At 44.6% G+C, this 23708-nt stretch overlaps 1 protein-coding gene across 2 annotated transcripts in view; it reads right to left on the bottom strand.

Moving 5' to 3' along the window:
• The window catches only part of NMU (neuromedin U), a 405214-nt gene extending 382015 nt beyond the window's left edge, over nt 1–23199 (bottom strand). For both annotated transcript variants that reach the window (XM_085643295.1, XM_085643297.1), the window contains exon 1: nt 22903–23199. In XM_085643295.1, the coding sequence (XP_085499421.1) occupies nt 22903–23047 (145 nt within the window). In that variant the 5' untranslated portion in view covers nt 23048–23199. The remainder of the gene's footprint in view (nt 1–22902) is intronic.
• Between the last annotated feature and the right edge of the window lie 509 nt (nt 23200–23708).

Here is a 23708-nt window from a genome sequence, read left to right as displayed (position 1 = left end):
ACCCCAGGTTCACGGTTTTCTCTAGAGAATGGGCGACCACCGCATACTGTGTGCGCTGACTTTTCCCCACCTTCTCTATCTTCTCTGGCTGCACCCTCCCTGATATAACCGATGGAAAGGGTTTGGGATGAGGCATTTATAGAACGTTTGGGATGTAATTGAGAGTTTTGGCTAGTTAATACCTCCACGGGAGTTCCTATTATGACACTCTGGGGGATCAGTGATCACACTCCGGGATGGTTTTAGCCCGGTAGCTCGTGAGAGCTCCACTATTTTATTGAGGGTTGCAGAGTTTGCCGCTACGGCACTTTCCAATTTAACCATGGAATCCTTTATAAGTTTAACCCTCTCAAATAGGGGAAGCAACATAGATCTTAGGAGTTGCTCTAGAATTTCTAGAGTACCATTTGGGGGTTGGTTTTCAGCAGGGCAACAGGGTGTTAACTTAGGTGACGTTATGCCTGAGGCAATGGTGGCAGATCTATAGTGCGTTTTAGAGATGGTAGATGCATTTACGGTAATAGTTTTAGTTAGCTTGGCACTTCTACCCTTTTGTATCCCTCCCCCTCGCTTTCTTTTACCAGCGGTATATTGGGGTTTTTTGGTTTTGGTTTTCCCAGTTTGGGGAGAATTTGGTACATTTATATGGGACAGGGTAGGGGCAGCCAAAGTGTTGGGGTCAGTAGGACTATTTGGAAGTATAGAAATGCTATCTAAGATTGAGTCGAAAGAATTGCTGGTTGATATGATGGTGGACCCACCCACTCCTACTCGCTCCACACATGATCCTAAGCTAGTGGCGTCAAGTGACCGGAGTTGCTCTGGGGTGACTGCGGTCATGATGGTACCCAAGGAGGAGCGTTTGGATAACAGCTCTAGGGAAAGCCTTTTTCTGTAGATAAAATTTCATTTTCAAGAACATTTGCTGCTCTAGTAATGAACCGATCTAGAGTTCCAGATACAGACCCCCCGAAGCTGTTTGGTACAATCTTCCTCCCATTTCTAAGGCGCAGCGCCATGATAAAGTATTCCTAAATGTATAGGTGGCACAGGGGTTTGTAAACACTGAACACCTAGACCATAAATCAAAAGCAGAATAGCAAAAACGGCTGCTCAATTGCATTAACATATATTATGAAAGTCTCACTGGTCTAAGGGAATCGAAGAAAGGGAGGTAGCCCAGCCACTTCCAGCCCCGGACGGCCACAGACGGCCCGCCCTTTGCCCGGGCTTAGCCCGGCACGTCCCGCGCGCGTCCTCGCGGGGCGAGGGACCAGGTGGGGCTTTATGCGCCGACTAGTGCGTGATCAGGATAGCGTCCTAGCCCAGGGGCACCTGGGAGTTGTAGTTGTAGTACCTGGCCCGGCCGGTCGCCGCTTCCGATGTCCTGGAAGGAGGCGGAGCCAAGTACAGCCTCACGGGCACTTAGGTGGCAGAACAAAGACAGTGGAGACCCAGCTGAAATACAAATAACCTCGCAAAGTGAGGCCCGGTGAGTGAATGGAAAAGCATGGATTGTAATATGCACAGTGTTAGAACTGGGGTTCTCTAGTTGGCAGAGGTAGGTGCTTTGACCAAATAGGGACCCTTGCTTCTGGTCAGGGTAAGGGGGTGCACTCCTAAAATAACCCCTGCTCACCCCCTTGGTAGCTTGGCACGAGCAGGCAGGCTTATCTCAGAGGCAGTGTGTAAAGCATTTGTGAACACACACAGTAATCCAGTGACAACACTACAGATGGACACCACACAGGTTATATATCAAAAATAAGTATTCTTTATATAGACTTATCACAAGACCACAAACGACAAAAAATACACAATACTGTACTTTAAAAATGGTAGAAATAGTTTAGTTCTCTTAAGATGGTAAATGCGACACTTTAAGTTCAATGTACCTTTGGATGCGTAACGCTATACAACGAAAGTGTTGCAGAGAAGGTGATGCATCGGTTCCTTACACACCAGAATGGTGATGCGTCGGTTCCCTACTGCTGCTTGGGGACGGTGATGAGTCGGTTCTTCTCTGCATGGGGAGGTGATGCGTCGGTTTCTTACTGTGCTTCCGTGGCAGTGCGATCCGCAACGCCGTGATGTGATGAAGATCCGGTGCAATGAAACAAAATGGTGTCTTCTTCTTGATGCGACAATGATGTGTGCACGCCTGACGGCCGTGCGGTGACTCAACAAATCTCCTGAGCCGCGACAGGCCCTGCGACAGGCTTCTCTGGTGACGCGACAGCGTCTGCTGCGATGGCGACACTCTTCTCCAGGGATGCGGGGCGCCTCGGTGATGCGATGCGACAGCGGCAGCGGTGGCACGCTTTCTCAGCGATGCGCCGACGACAGCGGCTACAGCAGCGACACTCTTCACCGGTGATGCGACGGCATCTGCTGTGACGGTGACACTCTTCACGGGTGATGCGAGGCGCTTCGGGTGATGCGATGGTGGCAGCGGCGGCAAGCTTCCCCGGTGATGCAACGGCATCTGCTGCGACGGCGACACTCTTCTCGGGTGATGCGACGACAATGGCTGCGGCGGCGACACGCTTCTTCATCTTGGGTCGCGCTTCCAGCTCCCAGCGACACGCAGTCTCTCAGAAGGCCCAGCTAAACAGCAGGCACTTCAATTCCCAGCAAGGGAAGGCAGAGGAGCTGATTGGTGAAGTCTGTTGTCCCTGAGACTTCAGCAGGAGGCAAGTTCTATCTCAAGCCCTTGGAGATCCTTCACAAGTTGATTTGAAAAGCACAACGTTACTTTCTCCTTTCTTTGGTAGTCAGGCAACCACTGCAGGCCAATCCCCCAAACAGCACTCAGCTAGGGATAATCTCTTCCTCAGTTTCTCTGATCCCTCTCCTCAGCAAAGGTTCTTCTTGTTTCCCAACGTGATCTAACATTCTGGGGTCTGGGTCCCCCCTTTTATACTTATTTTCTCTTTGTTCTCCGAAGGCAGACAGGCCTTTGCCTAGTCCAAACCAGTTCTGGTCAGTCCTGGAGCACTTTATTTACATGACTCTTTCTTTCCTTTCACAGTGTAGGCCAGGGACATCAGACGGACCACCGGAGGTGGAGCCAGCATTGTGGAGGGAAGGCACAGCCCTATTCAGATCTCAGGTGCAACTCCTCCCACCCATCTATATGCAGATCTCTCTATTCAGCCCTGTGCTGACTCACCCTGTCTCCTGGACTCCCCCAGCCCCTGTCACTCAAATTCCAGACAAGGAATACACAACCTAGCAGAGTCAGGCTTGGATAGTTAGGCAAGAAAATACCTACTTTCTAAAAGTGGTATTTTCAAACACAGAATGTTAAAACCAATACTAAACTCTAATTTCTAGTTTAGGGACTGTCAAGTGAGTGCACTTGGCCAGTCAACTTGGCAGTAACAGACTGCACTTAGGCTCTGCAATGGCAGGCCTTAGAAACACTAAACAGGCTGCTTCTGTGGGTGGCACAACTAGTGTTGCAAGCCCACCAGCAGCATTTGATTTACAAGTCCTGGGCACACTCAGTGCACTGTACTAGGGTCTGACAGGTAAACCAAAACAGCCAATTACGAAGTCACCAATCCATACACCAATTTTACCATAGGGAGCACTTGCACTGTGGCACTGAATAGCAGTGGCACAGTGCCCAAAGCATCTAACACCAGAAAAACCACATGAGGCAATAGCACAAAATGGAAGGGAGACCCACGCCAAAGTTGCCTGGTCTAACACACAGCAAGCATGTGTAAGTACGTGCAGGAGCTGTAAGTTTTGAAATATTTCTGAATTGGTTTTCTTTCCTGAGTTCCTCAAAGGCAATCAGACCTGATGGCCCGCATATATCTCCCAGCTTACTAATTTCTATAAAGTCCCATGTGTAGAATCCCTTCAGTTTTTGACCTACTTTAGGAGATCCCTGTGCAAGAGGGGAGTACATTATTTAACAATATTGGCCAATCCCAACCATACAGATGCCACCCTCCATATTTTTGATGCTGTCTGTGTATGGTCTGGTAAGTTGAAAAGTTTCTCATTGGTATAGGGTGATCACTCATAACCCTTCCCAACACAGTGCATGTCTGTCAACTCTGATAGAAGGTTCGTCTGTGGCCAAAGAAGGCACATTCATTAACAGTCACTAAGTGGGATGCACAATAGTATGTTTTAATGTTGGATAAAGCTGTACCCCCACAGTATACACCTCAGCTCAGTGTTCAAATGGAAATTCGCGGAGCACCCCATTCCATAGTAGAAGGCGTAATTGTGCCTCCGCATGCTGACTGAAATCACTGGTGACATCACTGTTGTACAACCAAAACAATCTTTAAAATAAGAAGCCATCCAAGAGAACATCACTTCCCACCATTCATCTGCACAGTGAGTGAAATCACAGCATTTCCTATATCCATCATCTGCACAGGAAGTGACATAACTTCCTGATTTCCCCCTGCTTGAATCACCTTTTTAAGCACTCCCATCACTCAGGCTTCCTCAGCAAAGGAGGGATCAAAAGTATTGCCTGTGTGGACCTCTTAGGTCCAGAAAAGCCCTTAGCAAAGAAACCCTATTCCACTGAAACCTACAAGGTAAGATATATTCATGTGCCTCACCCAGCACCCCATACTACAGCATGATCAGAAGCCAGACTGTTATTATTTCAGGAGAGTCCATTAATATGATCTTGGAGTTGACCATAGACTGCCGGTAGAAAGTGAGGTCATCAGTTTGTTCACATGAGCACTTTCAGGTATCAAAAGATCTCTATCAATTTCATGTTCCCCCAGGGTTCCATACTATTCCATGTAATCTTCAACATCTACATGGAGCTAGTGGTGTTCTACTCACAGATACCAGCATCAAGATTTACCAATATGCAGATGATATACAACTCTAATCTAGTCTGCTTTGCTTCAGACATCCAATATCTCAAACATTGCCTCCACATCAGATATTAACCTTCACAACTTTCAACTACTACTTTCAGTGAAAGCCAAGTCACTTGGATTCTCCCTGAAAACCAGTCTCACACTCAAGGAACACATTTCCAAAAAATAAAGATGAACTGGTACAAGTGCTCTCCTTTAAAGAAAGTGAAACTGTTTTTTCAAGAAAGCGACATCAAAACTGCTGTTCAAGCTCTTGTGCTCTCACATATGGATGGTGGAAACATCTGCTCTGAATTCTCCAAGACTCCATACTAGATCCCATAAGGGCATCCGACACGTCACAGCAAGTCTCATCAATGGCCTGAAGAAATATGATCCCATCAACCCCATCTTGATGGAACTCCATTTGCTCGCCTTGTCAGCACGCACCACCTTCAAAACCAGCTGCACCAATTACAAAAGCCATCATGTCTAGAATCACCAATTATCTTGCACATAATCTCTCCATCGCTCATGATTCTCGGTCAGGACACAGTCAGACTGTAGAGTAAGAAGTGTAAAAAAAGAAAAAGAAAAAGCAGCAGGGCTTTTCCACATATACTCCCAGAAAATAGAACAACATCCCCATACCTATCAGGATCGCACCATGGTGCTTCAATTTAGGAAAGAGTCGAAGACACGCGTTTAAAAGAACACCACACTACAATGCATTAACAATTCACAAACCAGCAACCTCTTATTAGCCGTTGACTTTATGTTTGTATTTGACCCTGTACAGCAATCTTCTGCCTTTTGGCTAGGTTCACTCTATAGAAATACCACATGCATAGATACATAGAATTCATCTGGTACCCAATATGGTGTGTCCTGGAGGACATAAAGGAAGCAGGGAAGAGTTATCATCTAATATAAAGTCATTTGACCAAGGAGAGAGAGTGACAGTGTCCCAGTGTCGAACGTCTCTTTTAAAACTATTTAAAGCTAAATCTAAGTTTTGATGAAAAAAGGTTCCTTTTGTTATGAGTGAGGTACACCCCTTGGCATCTGAAACTTCATCAGGTAATCTAAATTGGGCATCTAAATGCAAGGCTCAGTACCCACTCCACTACTGAGTATAGCATCGACTTCTTCCAGTTGATTTCATAGCCAGAATTGATTCTGAAAAGACAAAAGATCTGAAGTGGTATGGGTATTTTGGTTTCCGGCTCTGCCATATAAAGGAGAATATCATCTGCATAGAGCAAAATTCTTGCATCCCACGCTCTTTCTCCCATTGCAGTTCCTAGACCATCAAATCGCATGTGACCCAGCTCATAAGAGGTTCTATTGTCAAGGTGAATACCAATGGTGATAAGGGGCACCCCTGTCTGATTCCCCTCTCACATTAGAACAGTGTCAAAAGCGCTCCATTCACTTTGATTTGCGCCAGTGTCACTCTTATAATAGCCTGAGCTGGGAGAGGTACATAGGTCTAAGTCCTATTTTTCCCAACATCATAAACATATACTGACATTTGTGTGAGTCGAATGCTTTGGGTGCATCAAGGGACATGACTACAGCAGTTACCATGATTTTTTATCTGTTTGCAGCATCCATATAGACTTTGCAAGTTTAATCATGTGTTCCTTCAGGGTATAAGCCAGATTCGTTGAGGTGCACTATGGTCTGTATAACTTTGCTCAGTCAACTGGTAAAAATCTTAGTAAGCATTTGAACTTCAATGTTAAGTAAAGCTGTAAACCTATATGAAGAGCATTCTTTCTTTAGCTTACCATTTTTGTGTATTACATGTCTAAACAGTTTAATGCCCAACTGGCTCATTGAAAGACTTGAAGTGGCATGCTTCCTGTAAACACAGAATGTTGTTACAGTTTTGCATACACTGTAGTCATAGTTTGAGTGGTATGTATCTAGAAGTGGTTGCAGTTTATCCTAAGTTTCTATAGTGTTTATAAACTTCCCCTTTACCTCTTCAAAACAAACGGGCCGATTATGATTGCGGAAGGACCGTCACTGCCAGCCATGTGGTGGTGGTCCTTCGCCAATCAGACCGCGATTTACCCACCGCCACATTACGATGGCAGGGGGAATCACGTTCGGACCGCGGCACATGCAAAGATCGCCCGCCACTGAACCACCCAGGCAATTTTTGCGATTGCCCGGTGGAGCGGTCTGCACACAGGAAATGGTGGCGGTGCCTAGCATGCACCATCCACCAAATCACAATGCTGTCTCCAGCCAGCCTTTCCGTGGTGGGTAAACCGCCATTGAAAGGCTGGTGGAGATTGGTTTTGGTAGCCCGTTGCAGGCCCCCCTTGTGTTGGGGGAGGTGTGGGTGCACTGGGGGTACCCATGGTACCCCCTACATTTCACTGAACCAAGTGGCAGGCAACGTGTGGCGCCTGTCACGTCGTGCAGTGAAATGTAAAACATGCTATTTTAACATCGCAGCTGTTGCTGCTGTCAGCACCACCCGCCACAATGTTAAAATGCAAAATGCGACCGCCATTGTGGAGGTCACATAATAATTTAGTGTGCGGAGCTGTCGCATGTATTGCGGACGGTCCCGGTCACCACCACGATGGCGGACAGACTCCAGTCCATCCACCATCGTAATCGGCCCCAAAGATTTGTGCTCGAACATACACATGAAATTTGTGGTATACTTTATTGGGGTTATATCACTTCAGGTTATTGGTAAAAAAGAAAAATCTTTTTTTATATTATTGATTTCTGAAATGATTTAAAGGCTTTGCCTCTATATCATGTGTCTGTGCTACGTTTCCATTTATTAACACTGATCAAAATGTTTTCCTTCTTTCCTCTACTTACCTGGCTTGCTTTCCATTGCTGTGGTATCTCCCTGGCAGTGGGGTTTGGACCTATTGTTTAACACTCCACAAGGCATGTTTATGGGTGTGGTATATGCTGTGTGTTTAACCTCCAGTACTGTTTCTTCAGAGTTCGTATTCTAAGTATTTGTCAATATGCATGGATAGGTGAGTGAATTACAAGCCTTTATTTGAGGAAAGTGTTTCTACACTTCACTCTTACCTTGCATGGTGTTGCAATTCTGGTTTCACTAACCTAAGAGCTTATTTAGAAGCCCCTCGCACCGTTGGTGTGCCACTTTTTAAGTGATAAAAAGTGATACACGGGCAGGGTAAGAGGCTTGTAAATAAACCCCTAATTCTTTGCACCCAACATGGGCCATGGATATTTTATGGCCTATGCCTCACTTACACCGTCATTTGGACTTTTCTTCACACTTTACATGAGCTTTAAACAGTGCATGGCCAAGTGAGTGACCATCTATTTATACATATGGAAATGGGGCTTCTCCTTTTCTGTTGCACACAAGTGTCTAACCTCCATCACTTTCACTTTGTTGTGTGTTTACATTTCACTTTGTCTATATGCACCTCAATTGTTTTTCATTTACTGCGTTTACACCTATGCACAGGTGGATTAAATAGCTCTCTTCAACTTTATTTTTAAACATAGATGGGTATCATTTTAGTTTGTCGGCATGTTTACATTCTGCTTTCAATCCACGTGCTGCACAGGGCAGGCCTCTCATTTGCTATTTTAAGGAGCCATCATTTCTCTAATCTATTGCAGAGTTGAGTGAGAATTACCACTACCCACCTCTAAAATCCTAAAATTACCCATACCTTCCTTTACCACTACCCACCCCAAAACCCTAAAATTTCCCCTACCTTTCGCTAACATTATCCATCCCTACACCTTAAAATTACCTTAAAATAACCGTTGCCTCCCTTTCCCGCTACCTGCCCCTAAACCCTAAAAATTACCCTTATCTTCCTTTACTACTGAACCCTTCACCCTAAAATAACTTCCCTTTACACATTGTATGATATGTATATATACGCACACATACACACACATACACAAACATGAACACACAGATATATTACCTACTGGTGGTTGCCAGTAGGTAGTTATAGTTAGGATGTTACCATAGGAAAAGCATTTTTTGCACTTGCCTATAACTTTGGCGTTGTTTGAGGAATCTTCACGGCATATTCCAGAAAAAAGGTGTTTCGAACAGGTGTTTGTTGAGCGTGACTACTCACCTGTAAGGGTCTCAGGAGCGCTGGGGAGAGGGGTTGGAGGTTCCAGTCCATCAAGGAGGTGGTCTGTTGAAGAGCCAGATTTTTAGGTTTCTCACGAAGATGGGGAGCGATGTTGTCTGTCTGAGTTGAAGCGGAAGGGCGTTCCAGGCTCTGGACGTGACAAAGGAGAAGGAGCAGCCTCCCAATTTGGTCTTTCTGGGGTGGGGGACCATGGTGTAGGAGAGCTGGACTGATCGCATGTTCCTTTGGGGTGTATGGAAATTGAGTTAGCTTTTCAGGTATGCTGGTCTGGTGTCATGGAGGGCCTTATGTGTGTGGGTGAAATTCTTGAAGGTGATTCTAGCCTCGATGGGGAGCCAGTGGAGTGTGCGCAGGTGCTGGGAGATGTGGCAGTGTCTTGGCAGGTTGAGGACCAGTCTTGCGGTGCTCTGGTGCTCTGGTGATTCTTGTTGCAAACAGAACATTTCTGGGTGATTCGTAAAGTGGGGGCTGAGAAAAATGAGGTTGAAAAATGCAATGTTAATTCCAATAGACCTGTCAACACAGCTACAGTCCGAACCACCAAACAAAATTAAACCAAATTTGGCAGAAAGGTATATTTTGTTATACAGGTCACGCTTTTAGTTATTTGGTGTAAATCCGTTTGGTAGCGCTTAAGAAATTTAACAAGAAAATGTTAGTTGTATCTGTGCTCGGGGATATTTTGTGGCTACAATGCAATTAATCGCTACGACGTGAGCCAACAGGAGTTCTGTGATTGGCTAGCCACAACCCGAAGAGAAAGTTGCGGTCACCATTTTATGGATCGTGGAACAGGTCCCGGGACTGAAAATGTTTGTGAAAGCTGATATATGGGGTCAGGGTGGAGGTACACTGACCACATGTTTGAAAACGTTATGTGTCCAAAGACGTTTTTTTTACCATGCGCGATATTCCCGACCATCACGCTGCCGAGTAATGCCGCAGGGATTTAGCAACTATCGCGATGACTTCACAAATATTGGAGAAAATATAATATATATATATATATTCCCACACCCGGCGACAACGCAATAACGCGGAACACATTTCACAAGTGGTTTTCATAAGAAATAAATACAAAAGACAGATGTTAAAAGAGGATTCTAGTAAGCCCATATTCTCAAACATTGTCTACGCTACCTCTATATATGTATTTTACACTTTCTAAAAAACACGCGGTCTTCGTGAGTACCGACGTCATTGCAATTTCTGACAGTGCTGCGATAATGCAAAATACATTTGACAAGTTGTTTCTTTAAGAGAAAAATATAAAAAGAGAAGTTCAAAGATGATGCTAGTAAACCCCTATTCTCAAACATTGTCTACACTATCTATATATACTTGTTTTAGATTTTTTTTTAAAACCATGCGGTCTTCGTTTGTACTGACGTCATCGCAACTTCTTGCGATGCTGCGAACAGAAAAAATAGAACAAAAAATGGTGTTCTTTAACAGAGATTTTTAAACATAATGTTAGTAAACTGGTTTGTTAAATACTGTTTAGACCATAAGTATATATCTGTTTTACTCTTTATAACAATATCTCTTTCCTCATGACGTTTCTGCTGGAATTGCAACATCACAATGATTAAAAAAACTATTTAAAAAAAAATCCAGTTCTAAATGCACTAAGACAAATTAAAAGGAGCATTAGAGTGAAATACAAAAATAACTGGTTTGTTATACACCTGTGATATATAATATGCAATTACACAATAAAGTTACAAATACCTTAGAAAACATATGGAAAAAAATTAAGAAACTGGGACGATATAGTTTCAAGACACAATTTAACAACATTAAAAAAACATCATTGAAAAAATTAGAGGTTATAGGGATGTTATAGTTGGAAATCAGAATTTTAAATAACCTAGAAATTCAGTGAAAAAACAAAAGGTTAAAAGGACATTGTAGTTAGGAATTAACATTAAAAAAAAACTTAGAAATTCACTGAAAAATCCAAAGGTCACAGTGATGTTAGAATAAGAAAAAGATTTTTTTTTAAAATTAGAAATGTACTTAAAAAAACAAAGGTTACAGCGTTGCAGTTAGGCTCAGATTTTACTCGTACAAAATCACAGAAATTCAGCAGTTATAGTTACCTGAGCTAACTATAACTTACGCCCCTGCAATGCACTGCTTATGACTTCACATATTACATCACTTATGACATGGTCAGTGACATCACTAATGACATCGCTGTTCACATCTCAAATGACATCACTGATGATGTCACTGATGACTTCATCCACTGAACCAATCGCACACCCACTCACACCCACTCACACCCATATACAACCTCACATACACCCACTGCCACTCCCACACGACCACTCACAAACCCATTCACAGACACATACAAGTACTCACACACCTGCTCACTGATTCATAGTCAGCAGCCACTCACACAAAAACTAACTCCCCCATACTGCCACTCATGCACTACTCACTCACCAATACAGCCACTTTCACATCCAGTTAAACAGACATACAGACACTAACACACCCACTCATACACCCATGCTGCCACTTACACACCTACTCACTCAACCATAAAGTCAATCATACAGCCACTCACTCGTCCATACAGTTACTCACACATCCACTCAACTACTCCTAGAGAAACTAACACATGTACTCACTCACCTATACAGTCACCGACACAAGGTCACACTCACCCATATGGTCACTTTCACATTTACTCTCTCACCCACACAGTCAATTACACACCCACTCACTCACCCAAACAACAGTTATTTACCCATTCCCACACCCAAACAGCCACTCACACACCCCAGCGCTCACCTATACAGCCTCACTCACTCACCTATATACCACTGACACACCCACTCACTCACCCACACAGCTACACACAGTCACTTGCTCACCCATATAGCTACTCACACACCCACTCGCACATAGATAGACACAGTCACAGAGCCAATCATATATGTGTTACAAATCGTATCCCTTCTTAGTAGTATACAAACGATACTCATTTTACTTTGAAGTACCTTAGCATATATCTTTAACACTCAGAAACCATTAGAACCAACTCATACTCACTGGATGATGCCATCAGTGATATCATTTGAGATGTCATCAGTGATGTCACTGACCATGGCATGGGTGATGTATTATGTGAGGTCATAAGCAGTGCATTGCGGGGGTGTAAGTTATAGTTAGCTCAGGTAACTCTGCTAGTTGGAAATTCCCCAAACGCGTTTCAGGCTCTCATAGCCCTTGCTCACTGGGATCTTCGTTCAGGCATCAGCGACAAACAGTTCTTTCTGCCGCATTAGCGGCTTTTCAATTGTTGACCCCGCCCCAATGGGCATGTCATCCGACAGCATTCTGGTCTTTGAAGTTTTTAGAGTCCATGTGGCATGCCGCTATTGTCCTGTCTCGACTCAATCTTCCTATAGTAGGTAACTATGCAGGTTACTGTCGAGTCCCTGCTAGTAATGATCTTGCCACAATGGTTACGACGTTCCTCTCGCGCTCTCTGTCATCAGCGCTAAGGAGCTGCACGTCCGCAGCGGGGCGCCTCGCGATCCGGCATCGACCGCTATAATATCCAAATGAAAGCACACCACAGTTGAGGCGCCACACACAGTCACGCGACCGCAATCCTCTGCTGATGATGTCAGATATTACATCACTGATAACATATGTGTCTTTATGAAAAATAAATATTTGTAATATATGTATAGCTAAAGATACAGTATTAGCATCAACAGAGGATTGCGGTCGCGTGAGTTATAGTTGCCTGCACTAACTATAACGTGGAATTTCATTGGTTTTTTACGAGTGAAATGTACAGCTAACTATAACATGTGTGAAACCTATGGTTTTTTCAGTGAATTTGCAAGGTTTTTTAAATGCTAATTCCTAACTATAACGTGTGTGAAACCTATGGTTTTTTCAGTGAATTTGTACGGTTTTTTAAATGCTAAGTTATGTATTTATTTTTAATTTTTGCGCGCACGGTGCGCTTCGCGCACCGAGCACCCACATTGCGCATTTCGTACCGTGCACGCCTCGCCATTTTTTTCAAAATATCTATTGTTTTTTTCTCCCTTGGGGGCCCTTAGATTTATATATTAAATGTGATTGTTAATTTTTTTTTTTTTTTTTTACCGTACGCGTACGGTAAGCTTACCGTACGCGCACCCCGCGATTTTTTAAAAAAATTATTAAATTTATTTTTCATACTTTTTGGCCCTTCGTGAACCCCCTGACGAACGCTAGGGGGTCTGCAACTCTCTTCGTTGCCCCCTTTTCATGTTATCTACCTTTTTTTTTCAGTGCGACAGACAGAAAATGGCGGCCGATACTTCCTGGTTTCGACCGATTCGAATGTTTACTTTGATCTAACAACCAATCAGAAACGCGCTCGCGCACGGCACCGTACGCGTACGGTAAGCTTACAGTAAGCGCACGGTAAGCGCACGGAGCGCTGCCAGATATATATATTGATTTAAATGCTATTTTCTCAGGAACTACTGAACAGATTTACACCAGACCTACAAAAGGCACTTCCTTGACCTTATGGCTACCTCTCTGCCAAATTACAAGTAATTCTGTTCAGCCGTTGGGGCTGTAGCTGTGTCTAAAGGTCCTATGGAAAAATGCATGGGGAAAACGCGTTTTGGGACCCCCCTTTTTTCTAAGCCCCCGCTTGACGAATCACCCCGAGACTTTCAGGGTAGGAGCGGAGCGTAGCGCCCCATTAGTTTTGAAAATTTTGCGAGGATTCGTCAACCGGTGCCAAAGTTATTCAAAATAGAATTTTCAGATTTCCTATGGAAACATGGTCCTAACTATAACTATCTACTGGCGACTGCCAGTAGATAATATATATATATATATATATATATATATATATATATATATTCAACTCACCTATGCTTACCATGCATAGTAAAAACACGTGTGGCAAAGACATCTGCATTGGAAAGGCATGCGTGTAAAAGACTGTGTGATAAAGGATGTTTCCCTTTTAATCCAGTGAACATGACTTCTTTGAAAATCTCTACAATATCTCTCTTGTTTGTCTGTAAGACCTACATGTAAAATGCAAATATTCAGTTCCATGAATGGCAATACTATAAAAAACCGCAAATAAAATTAAATAAACTACGCTCGTCATGCCACCACCCTCCCCAGAAAATAATGAATTAGTAATTTACTTTATGCAACGCAAAAATAGGTTCATAAAACATCTTTATGTGGCTCCTTTTCCTTGAAAAGTGTCACAAAAACACCAGAAAATAATCGAACTATAAAAAGAGATATTTTCCTTGAGACAGCCATTAATCAAACAACAATATGGATAGCAGAATATGTATAACTAATCTTATAATAGGCATTCATTTTTGTTTTGCTATAAGATATCTATTTCGGACAACCTGAGCTCTCCACATTTTGGATGAAGAGAAGTCTTAAGTAAATCTATATTTAGATAAAAAGTGTTTACATAAAATCCAGCTACTACTAATACTGTAGTATGCACATTGTCCTGTTCCATAAACAGGAGTGTAACCATAGGTAGCACCATTTCAGTAGATCACCTGTTTTCAGTTCTCCATAATTGTAGTTGACCATAATAACTTCTGATGTTAACTTTATCCTTTTATTTTCCATGACATAAGGGATAAAGTACCCCTTGCCATACATTATAAGGATATTGCAAGTAATCGAGGAGTTCCATAACTGTGTAGAGAAACAAGGCTGAAGGTCAAGTTGCTTTATAAGGATATGTAACTCCATGGTGAATTACAATATCCTTATCATGTATGCCGGGGGTACTTTATCCAACATAATACATGATCACACCATCACCTTTCCCACAAACTACTTTAACCTTGGTGCATATCTCTTTCACATGAAAGAGAGAGCATGCCGGCAAACACGAACAATAAAAATAAAACCTCTAGCGCAAAATTAAACATATAAAAACCTGTTTATTATTTTTTGCAAACAGATATTAGAAACAGTTCAATGGAAGTCATTTTTTAAGGCTGCAAAAGCTCAAAACGTGTAGAAACATGCTAAAAGATTTGAGCTTTTCTGGAACTATCTAATGAGTGCAAAAAATAAACGTGTTCTCTCTGCTTGTTATAACCTAAACCATAGAGCAGGAGAAAGAAAAGTAACGGGGCTTTAAACAGCTGCCTCAATTATGCTCTGTGACCTAACCTGACCTGCCCCAGGAAAGAGTTGTAAAACCTCATCAAGGTGGTCTAATGATGACAATGTTCCGACAAACAATTCAGTCATCCGCAATTGCAACTCAATCCCTGCTGCAATTCTGTGTGTAGTTATGTCTTCCCTACAAGTAAGTTTGTGATTGTGAACGTCTGTTTTCCCTGCTGGGTCTTTGTGTGTCTGGTGCATCTGCGAGCCCTCCAGAAGCTGCTAGTGTGGGTGCTGTGAGGGACAGGGCTAGAGTGACAATGTATGCTTGAAATGAGAATGTTCTGGAGTTGAGTGTGTGATAAATGGCTGAAAGGGCTAAGGCTGTGAATTGGCTCTCTTTTCCTACTAATCCTATTTGGCCTACCAGGAGCATGTGTCCTTCTGGGGGTCCCAAGCAGAGGGGATGGCACCTTTGGACGTTGAACTGAACGCTTATGAATCCAGGGAAGAAAGAAAGAATCTAGGCTAACCGAGGCTCCTTTGGACCGGATTCCACAGGAAAACTCCGGCCTTTAGCCATCTGTGATGCTTGCAAGAACCAGCGGTAGAGAGTTTGCAGCTGAAAAAGCTGAGAATCTTCAGCCCCCCTGGTGCAACAGTAAGTGATTCACACACAAGGGGCCATCACTGGTGGGACACCAACATGCATAGATGGAAAAGGGTTAGGTGGGGTTCAACTCTGTCATCATGGAATAGGGCCATTTCAAACCTGACATTTACCTAGGACTTATATTTAATTTCCCCCAGGAAGCACGTTGATTCGACCACTGGTGTTTCCATAAAGTCAGTAGAGAGAGTAAGTCACCACACAAGATCACATAGTAGCTTGGGTCAACCAGCTGCTTGTCTGCCACTAGCACTAGGCAATGTGAGAGCAGAGCCTTGGATCCCCAAGTGGGTGTTATTGGTCGAGTCCTCGGGTAAATTGAGTGGTTCTCTATCCTCATGTGTCATAGAGCCATCCAGACTTGGCTGAATGTGGATTGAGTTCTGACACCTGTGTGAATGGCTACTGTATTACCGGAACCAGTGCCCTGATGATGGTGGCATCTTTTACGTACATATTGATTTTCTCTGCAGCCAATGATGTAGTGTCCTGCTGGACACGTTCTAGTGTTCCGCCTGGTGTTAATCCACACTGCACACCCACCCATCACAGCCATCACCGGTCGGGTGACCCACCTAATAAAAGGGGCCGGGTGCACGTGCCAAGGGCCAGTTCCCAGTACCCTACTACTGTGTCAGTGTGTTTGATTTACAATCATGGGGGCCTAGCGCCGAACCACTTTACAAATGAGACATAGAACACAACCCTTTTTTTATGAATGGCTAGGCTGAATAAAGATGAGCATGTCTTCCACTTCACTATTCAACAGTCTTTATTACTATATTAGTGTAGAGTGCATGGTTCCCGAGCCCTAGAACCAGGCACTTCTAAATCTACATGGTGGGAAGACTGGGCTAACCAGGAGCAAAGGCGCAACTAGAGCCAAATTTCAGGGGGGGGGGGGGCTACTAAAAATTCCGGGGGGGGGGGGGTGCTGATTCTTCCAGTAACATGCAGAGTGGAGATGCAGGGGCTTTAAGAAGGGGTGAAAACACAACAAAGCTCGTTAACAAGTAAATGGTCTTTTAAAGACCTGTAAAGTACTCGGGTGCGACTGTGTGTGCACGGGAATCTGTCTCAGCCGGGCTAACACACACAACTGGGGGTGGGGGGGGGGGGGGGCCTGAAGCCCTTTGAGCCCAATGGGGGTTGCGCACCTGACCAGGAGGAAACCTTCCTCTGCAAGCACACACCTCTTTTACATAGCAGCAATCCTAGCCTTTGGACTCGGACATGCCAATCCCCCCTCCACAAGTTAGCACTAAATATTAGATCGTGCGACACACGAGTGGAACATGCTTAACAAGGTAGAGATTGAAATACATACACAACCAGCTGCGGCCCGTGCAGGCAAGAGCGGTGGGACCTGGTGGGGGGGATTTCGACGGAAGATGATGAGGGAAAATTAAATAAATACATAATTTTCCCGCGTCATCGTCCTTTGAAATCCCCCCTCACCGCTGTTACCTGCACAGGCCGCGTCTGTACACAATCTATAAATCTCCTGTATCCCATGTAATTCAGTGTTTTGAATGAGTGCCAAGTTTTTCTGCAGCTTTAATTACTATCGTTTCTCCTTCCCCCCCCTCCCCCCTCAACCTAGCCACCAGGACCAAGACATCGAGCAGAACACGAACAACGAGCAGCTATGTCGTCCGTGTGGAAATAAGAAAATGCCATATGGGAAAGAGAAGACACTAGACCTTCACCTGCTCTGAAACGTCATCCAAAACAAATCCTGCAGACCCATCATTTCCCACTGTGGGAAAGATCAGCAGGTTCACGCTTCAAGCTACACCTCATTACACACAAAATCATCCTGCTGCGAGGCGCTTCATTGACTTCCCCCCCTTCTACAACCCTTTGACACTTGCACTTCTAATGTCTCTAGCCTTTCCCACAAGGACTCCCCGAACCCACGTGCCTGCCTGCCTGCCTGCGTGCCTGCACAGCGCTGCGAAGCCTTGCAGATAAGCCTGCACTCATGCATACTCTCATACAAGACAAATGAATGAACTTATGAGCTGCTGCCCATCGTGACCAGTGCTACCTACATTGGCGTGAAAGGCCCACTACACACTCCTAATACTTATTGCAAATGGTTATCTAGTGACAAATGCGAGGGATGTGTCTAAAACCCGAAATTTGTTGGGTCGGGAAAAGATTCTTAAAAAGCATTCTTACTGGAAGTTGCATACTTGGTAGTGTTTACCTAAGCTGTAGAAATATGGTGTCACCTGAAAAACACACCCAACATGCCGCTGTTATCCACTGCGGAGATGTCTTCACCGTGAGAAGCTAAAATCATAGGGTCAATCCAAATGTTGTAGCAGAAGACGTGGGCTTTATTACACACGGTATGTTTCGAGGAGATGCTGAGACTAGCGAGCATTAAACCCGAAATGTGATGTATTTCACTCACGTTATCTACTATATGAGTATGCTCTCCCTTGCTTCTCTCGGAGCACATCCACAGGTGTGGCTCTGAAATCTAAATGTTCTGTAGCTGAGGCTCCCACAAAGCTCTGGGACACATATACCGACCTGGGATACGGGAGTATCACTCACCACTGTATTGCATTAGACATATATTCTGTAGATGTATAGTACATTTCCGTTATAACACACCTAAGGAACTATAAATATGCTCACAGTTTCCCACCCGGTTATGTAAATTGTGTGCATAAGGAAGTGCTCGTGGGAGATATTATTGAGCCCAAAACCGCTTATTGCGAAGACACTATTCTCCTCTTTTACAGGAATAATCATAACTCACAGAAAACACTAGAAAGAGGAATGAATCAACCCACATTCAATGCTTGAATTTCTATATTAACAACTGGGTGTCAAATCTACTTGTAAAGTCAATGTTACTCTGGTCTCAGTTTCTATAGCACAGTGTGCATAGACGTCCCTGGTACGCCAGAATATCTAGTAGCAAATATCAAAGAATATCCTGAAGATAAGTATATATTGGCAAGCTTAAGATTTACTATTCTTGACTCCATGTCTAGGTACCTTGGAGATCTATACATGGTCAAAGTACATGTATGTGGGGTAAGTACAGTAAACCTAATTTCCCAATATATACTTATCCTCACAACATTCTTTTAGTTATGTTATGGGTATTTGTAAAGCACACTATCACCCGAGGGTATCCTGCCACTGACATTCTGGGCATAATATTTCTTGATGCAGATATTTAAAACCCGATATTCTGTTTTCACAGTGGTAAGCTTGGCGGGATGGGCGGTAGCCTTGGGATACAGGGAGACCTTTAAGTCCCTTTATCCTGTGCTGTCTTCCCCTCCAGTCAGGTGTCCAGTAAAAATGAGTGCATTTTAGTAGTATGTGTAGAGTTTTTGCAGTATTTCTTGGTATACTTCAAGACAAAGCCACTTACATTATGAACCGGAGTCCTGGTTTTATGGTGTTTGCTCTACAGATTGATTTTTTGCTCTTTATCTGTATATACCTATATCTATTGAGTGTTTTGTGAAAAAATGAAGCTGCAACTGGAATATCCACTTTTATTACCCACTCCTATTTAATTGAGAAGATAACACTCCCATTTGAATGCCTTATTGTTTTTTCTTATTCCATAAAACGGCATGCTGGTTATAGTTCCTTCAGAAAACCTTTTCCCTGTTTTTGCTCCGCGGCCTGTCTATCTGCACAGCGTTGGATTGGCAGCTATGAGCGACAGCATTGAGAATAACTCAACAGAAAACTTATTTTCAATTTTTTCCACATTTAAGAATAAATGCAGACAAAGAGGCAGATGGCTTTCTGCCTAAATGAATGTGTAAAAATCATTAAAAATGAAAAACCTGGAGCCCTGATTAGGAATATGTTGTGTACCCTGTGAGTATGTATTGCCTTTTAATAAAGAAAGTGCCCTTAAAGTAGACAAGACCTTTTGACAGCAATGTAAGTTCTCAGTACTGAAAGAGCAGTGGATACTACAGCCCAGAATGCGCTTTGGGTCTTGCAAGAGGTATGGAAGCATTATATAAATACCAATGCACTACAATACAATTTAAGTGAACGGGCAAAGTTATAAGGAGGATATTTGTACTGGAATGATAAGGGCACTGCAGGTCACGGTTGAGGTGCATTAACAGAATGGTATATGGCCCACAATATCAACCAGTCATCCCAGGCACCATGCAAATCTATGTCAGTACGGAGACACCCACCGTTCTTACCCATGATGCTCTTCTATCCTGATGTGCATCATGCAGACAGCACAGAGTTCTCTCAGTGCACCATTACCTAACCTGCAGTACTCAATCCTGTACCAGTAAAACTATCCACTGTGCTCACACCATCCACATCTGTGCTAATCTGCGCTATGCAGCACTATCTGAGTACAGAGCCATTACCTCCTCGTAAGTCTTCCTCGGCACCAGAGTTACGTAATGAGCTTTAGCTCCACACCAGAACCTTCCAAAGCAAATTAGCACCCCATGCCTCCCATCCCTCCCCAACATGGCCGACCCCCCTCACCCTTGACCCCACTTCCTGTAGAACTACCAAGCCCCAAGAACCACATGAAGCTGATAGCCAAACAGGGGCGGGAGGGATGGGAACTCATGTGGCAAGGTGGACAATACTCGGAGTAATGAAGATTACCGGTAAGTAACCAGGCATTCACGGAGCTCACACTATGAGCCTTGGTCTTGATTTGGAGTATGCACTGGTGAGCCAGTGCATACACATGAACAGATCTCTCAAAAATTGCCTTTCCAGAACTCAACTATCCACAGAGATCTAACAAAGCACTCCTGTCCTGACCAGCACCATACACTGCTATTCTCTGCACCTCTCTCCTGAACTGAAGTGCACTGGCATCTCAGTACTGAGACGATCTACGTAACCTAAAGGTTTAGAGGCTTCAAACATAAGTGTCCTGAGAAATCTGTCCATCCTTCTAGGACCATTAAAAGGAGTGTCATTGATTCGTATAAATAAGATCTCTGTTTAAATATGTCAACGTAATTCCGTTTACACGTGCGATGACAGTTATTTATATTTCGGTTCCGTATCACTTTCCTTGTTATAATATAGCACATAGAATGAGTTGAGATCAAGTTACAATTTTCATAGTGTTATTGTACTGAGTTTAAGCTGCAGTGGTGTGTATGTCTCTACCTCCCCCCTCCTTCGCATCCTCACGTCCCCCGCCCCCCACAGTGCCAGAAAGTTTGTCCGGGGTTAAGCATCTGATGAAGAGGTCTTTGTCTAGACACAGTGGGTTAATGCACCAGCTGGAGAAATACGGATATAACGTGCACATTACGGATGATGAGGCTTGTAAAATAGCTCCATGTGTTAATGCACTCGCTACATATATAATTGTGTGGCCTGCTCATACTGTATCTCTTAAAATGGCTCAGTGAGAATTTACTAGGTGCTGTTTGTAACCTAAGGTTCCAACATTATTGAGGTCCCTCGAGAGAATTGTGTACCTGCTGCATAGATCTGTATGTTCCATACATGTCACATGTTGTAATACCAGTATAATAGTTTAAAGGTTGAGTGGGCTATCAGTCGAGGACTATGCCTAACCAGGAGATTACAAGTTTGAATCCCAGGGGGGCAAGAGTAGTAACTTTTAAATTGAAAATCCAACATTTACAACACGTTCTGGATACCACAGATTTCGTCACTTTGTGAAAGCGAGGTAACCAATACAGACGTGTTTTTATTCTTCTTACTTTTGAAACGCAGGGGCACGTGACTGCATAACCTGCTTAACAATCACCAACTGCCCAAAAAGAAACGCTGCAGGGCCTCCGCGAGCCACAAGCCCTGAAAATAACAAACATATCAGCTATGTAAAAGCCAGCCCTGCAGAGGGCGCGCGACTGGCCTGCTCTCATGTCATGCTATTATAAGTCTTATAAGGACGAGCCTCCAGCTGCGTACACGCTTTGTACAGGGGCACGCAGACAGTCTAACCTGACCTCAAGATTCAACGGGAGGAGGTTGGGAGGGCTGGAGCTACAACCAACCAATATTCGAGAGGTGGGGCGGCGGCCCCTTCCTCTTCTGTATTGAAGCCCTGGGTAACTCAAGTATCTGGCAGTCATTTTCGTTGTTGATCTCTGCTGAGGTTACTGATGTTAATTTAACAAACTCATCGACGTTGCACAAGATGCCTGAAGTAAGTGGACATGGTTAATGGGTATGGATAGGTGTTCCTTGTTATAAGGTTACGAAACGTTACCATCAATTGGAAAGATTAGGCACCGTTACGGGTACTATCAGGACAGGACGAAGAGAAAGCAATGCAAGTACGCGAGGGGACAGGGTACATGCAGCGGGCTGGATGAGAAAGAAACAGTAAAAGTGCCTTTAAAGTTTCCGCACATCCAAGTTCTGGTAAAGTACCTTTTTTCAGTTTGGGGCAGAGGTGGGACAGGCAAACGGGGTGGCGCCTATTGCGCGGTTTTGTCTATGATAACTTGGACTGAGCTGCCAGGATTTGGCCATCTGCCGAGGTTTGCCATATGTCACTCACGACGAAGATGCAGCCGGCGCTTGCCAGGTGCTCAGCCATCCTCGGCTGTGCTTCGGGATACACCTCTACGAGGACGGCTGCTGGACAGCTCCAGCGAGAACGCCTCAGCCATCCGACTTAGTGCTAGCACATCGACCACCGACCACTTTTAGAAGTTGCGAGAGGAGTATAGTTTTCAATGGTGTACGGTTTACAATCAGCAGAGAGAGCGGTTCAAAGAGACCACCGCCAGCTTGGGAAGCAGCAGGTATCTGAGAACCAGGACAACTGAGGACGTGTTCCAGCTGGGGAATGTCACCTGAGAGCGGGAGACTTTAGAGAATGGTTTGCAAGAGGTTTGGGCTACTGCCCATGCACAGAGACAGGCAAGCGACGGGGCGCTTTTCAGCATGCTTTGCCCACCAAAGGGCACTCTACATGTGGGTGTCCTAGCCCCGGCGCAGGGCACCTTGGCAGCCATAGGCGCAGCTCTACTGTGATCGCTGCTGCCCTGCTGGACGGCGCGCGCACCAAGCGAACCTATCAGCAGTGCGGAAGCAGCGCGCGCTCATCGTTTGTTAGAGGATGCTCGCTCCTTACCTCTGCATGTTCCAAAGCAGTAAGCGAAGAGCAGGAGCAGGAGCAGTGGGGCGCTGCATACCGGAGTCGGCAGGAGCATTCTGAGACCGGAGGCACCGCTGTGCGGGCTCTGCCGAGCTGAGTGCCTGCAGCCGCTGGTTCTCATCTTTGCCAAGTGCGCTATCCTTGGTCCTGGATCTCGCTGCGCTTCTAACACGGCGCTTGCTGTCGGCGTTTCCTGTAGTTAAACAGGGTGACTGTCCCTTGCTCTGCCTCTCCCTTGCTGTCTTCTCGGTTCTGCTCCTGTATTCGCTGGTCTGTCTTCGGGTGTCTCTCTTTCGTTTCCGCGCTTTCCAAAACTTTTAAATACCGCAGCACGTGGGCAGCGCGCTCAAGGCCGTGGCGCGTCACGAGCCCCGCCCAGGCGCCTGGCATACTTGCTCCTTGCACAGGCACGGGTTCCCCCTCCCTAGTGCGGCTGTTCAGTGACGTCACCAGCCAGTGCATGTGTCCCGTGTGTCACTCCAAGACGCAGATGTGACTCATGGCAGGGGTGACGGTGCCCATTCTCACTCCCTTAACCCCCAACCCAGCCCCACAGTACGGAAGGAAGTTTAGGGACGCCGGAAGCTACACACTACATAGACTGCATCTGTTTCTCTATTCCTTCCTTCCGCCTTGCCTGAACCTTAACCCAACCATTCCTAGGCCAATCTCCTTAGGAAGCAGACTCTCACCCGCAACTGATTTGCACTTTTTTTTACATGTATATTCTAGTTCGGACTGCTAAGGATGTCCATCTCTGCTCCTGCATAGGTTCAGTCCAT

This window comes from Triturus cristatus, chromosome 2_2 (assembly GCF_964204655.1).
Source record: "Triturus cristatus chromosome 2_2, aTriCri1.1, whole genome shotgun sequence".
Taxonomy (NCBI): Eukaryota; Metazoa; Chordata; class Amphibia; order Caudata; family Salamandridae; genus Triturus; species Triturus cristatus.
Note: the sequence above shows the minus strand (reverse complement) of the source record. Positions and strands in the feature narration are given on the sequence as shown.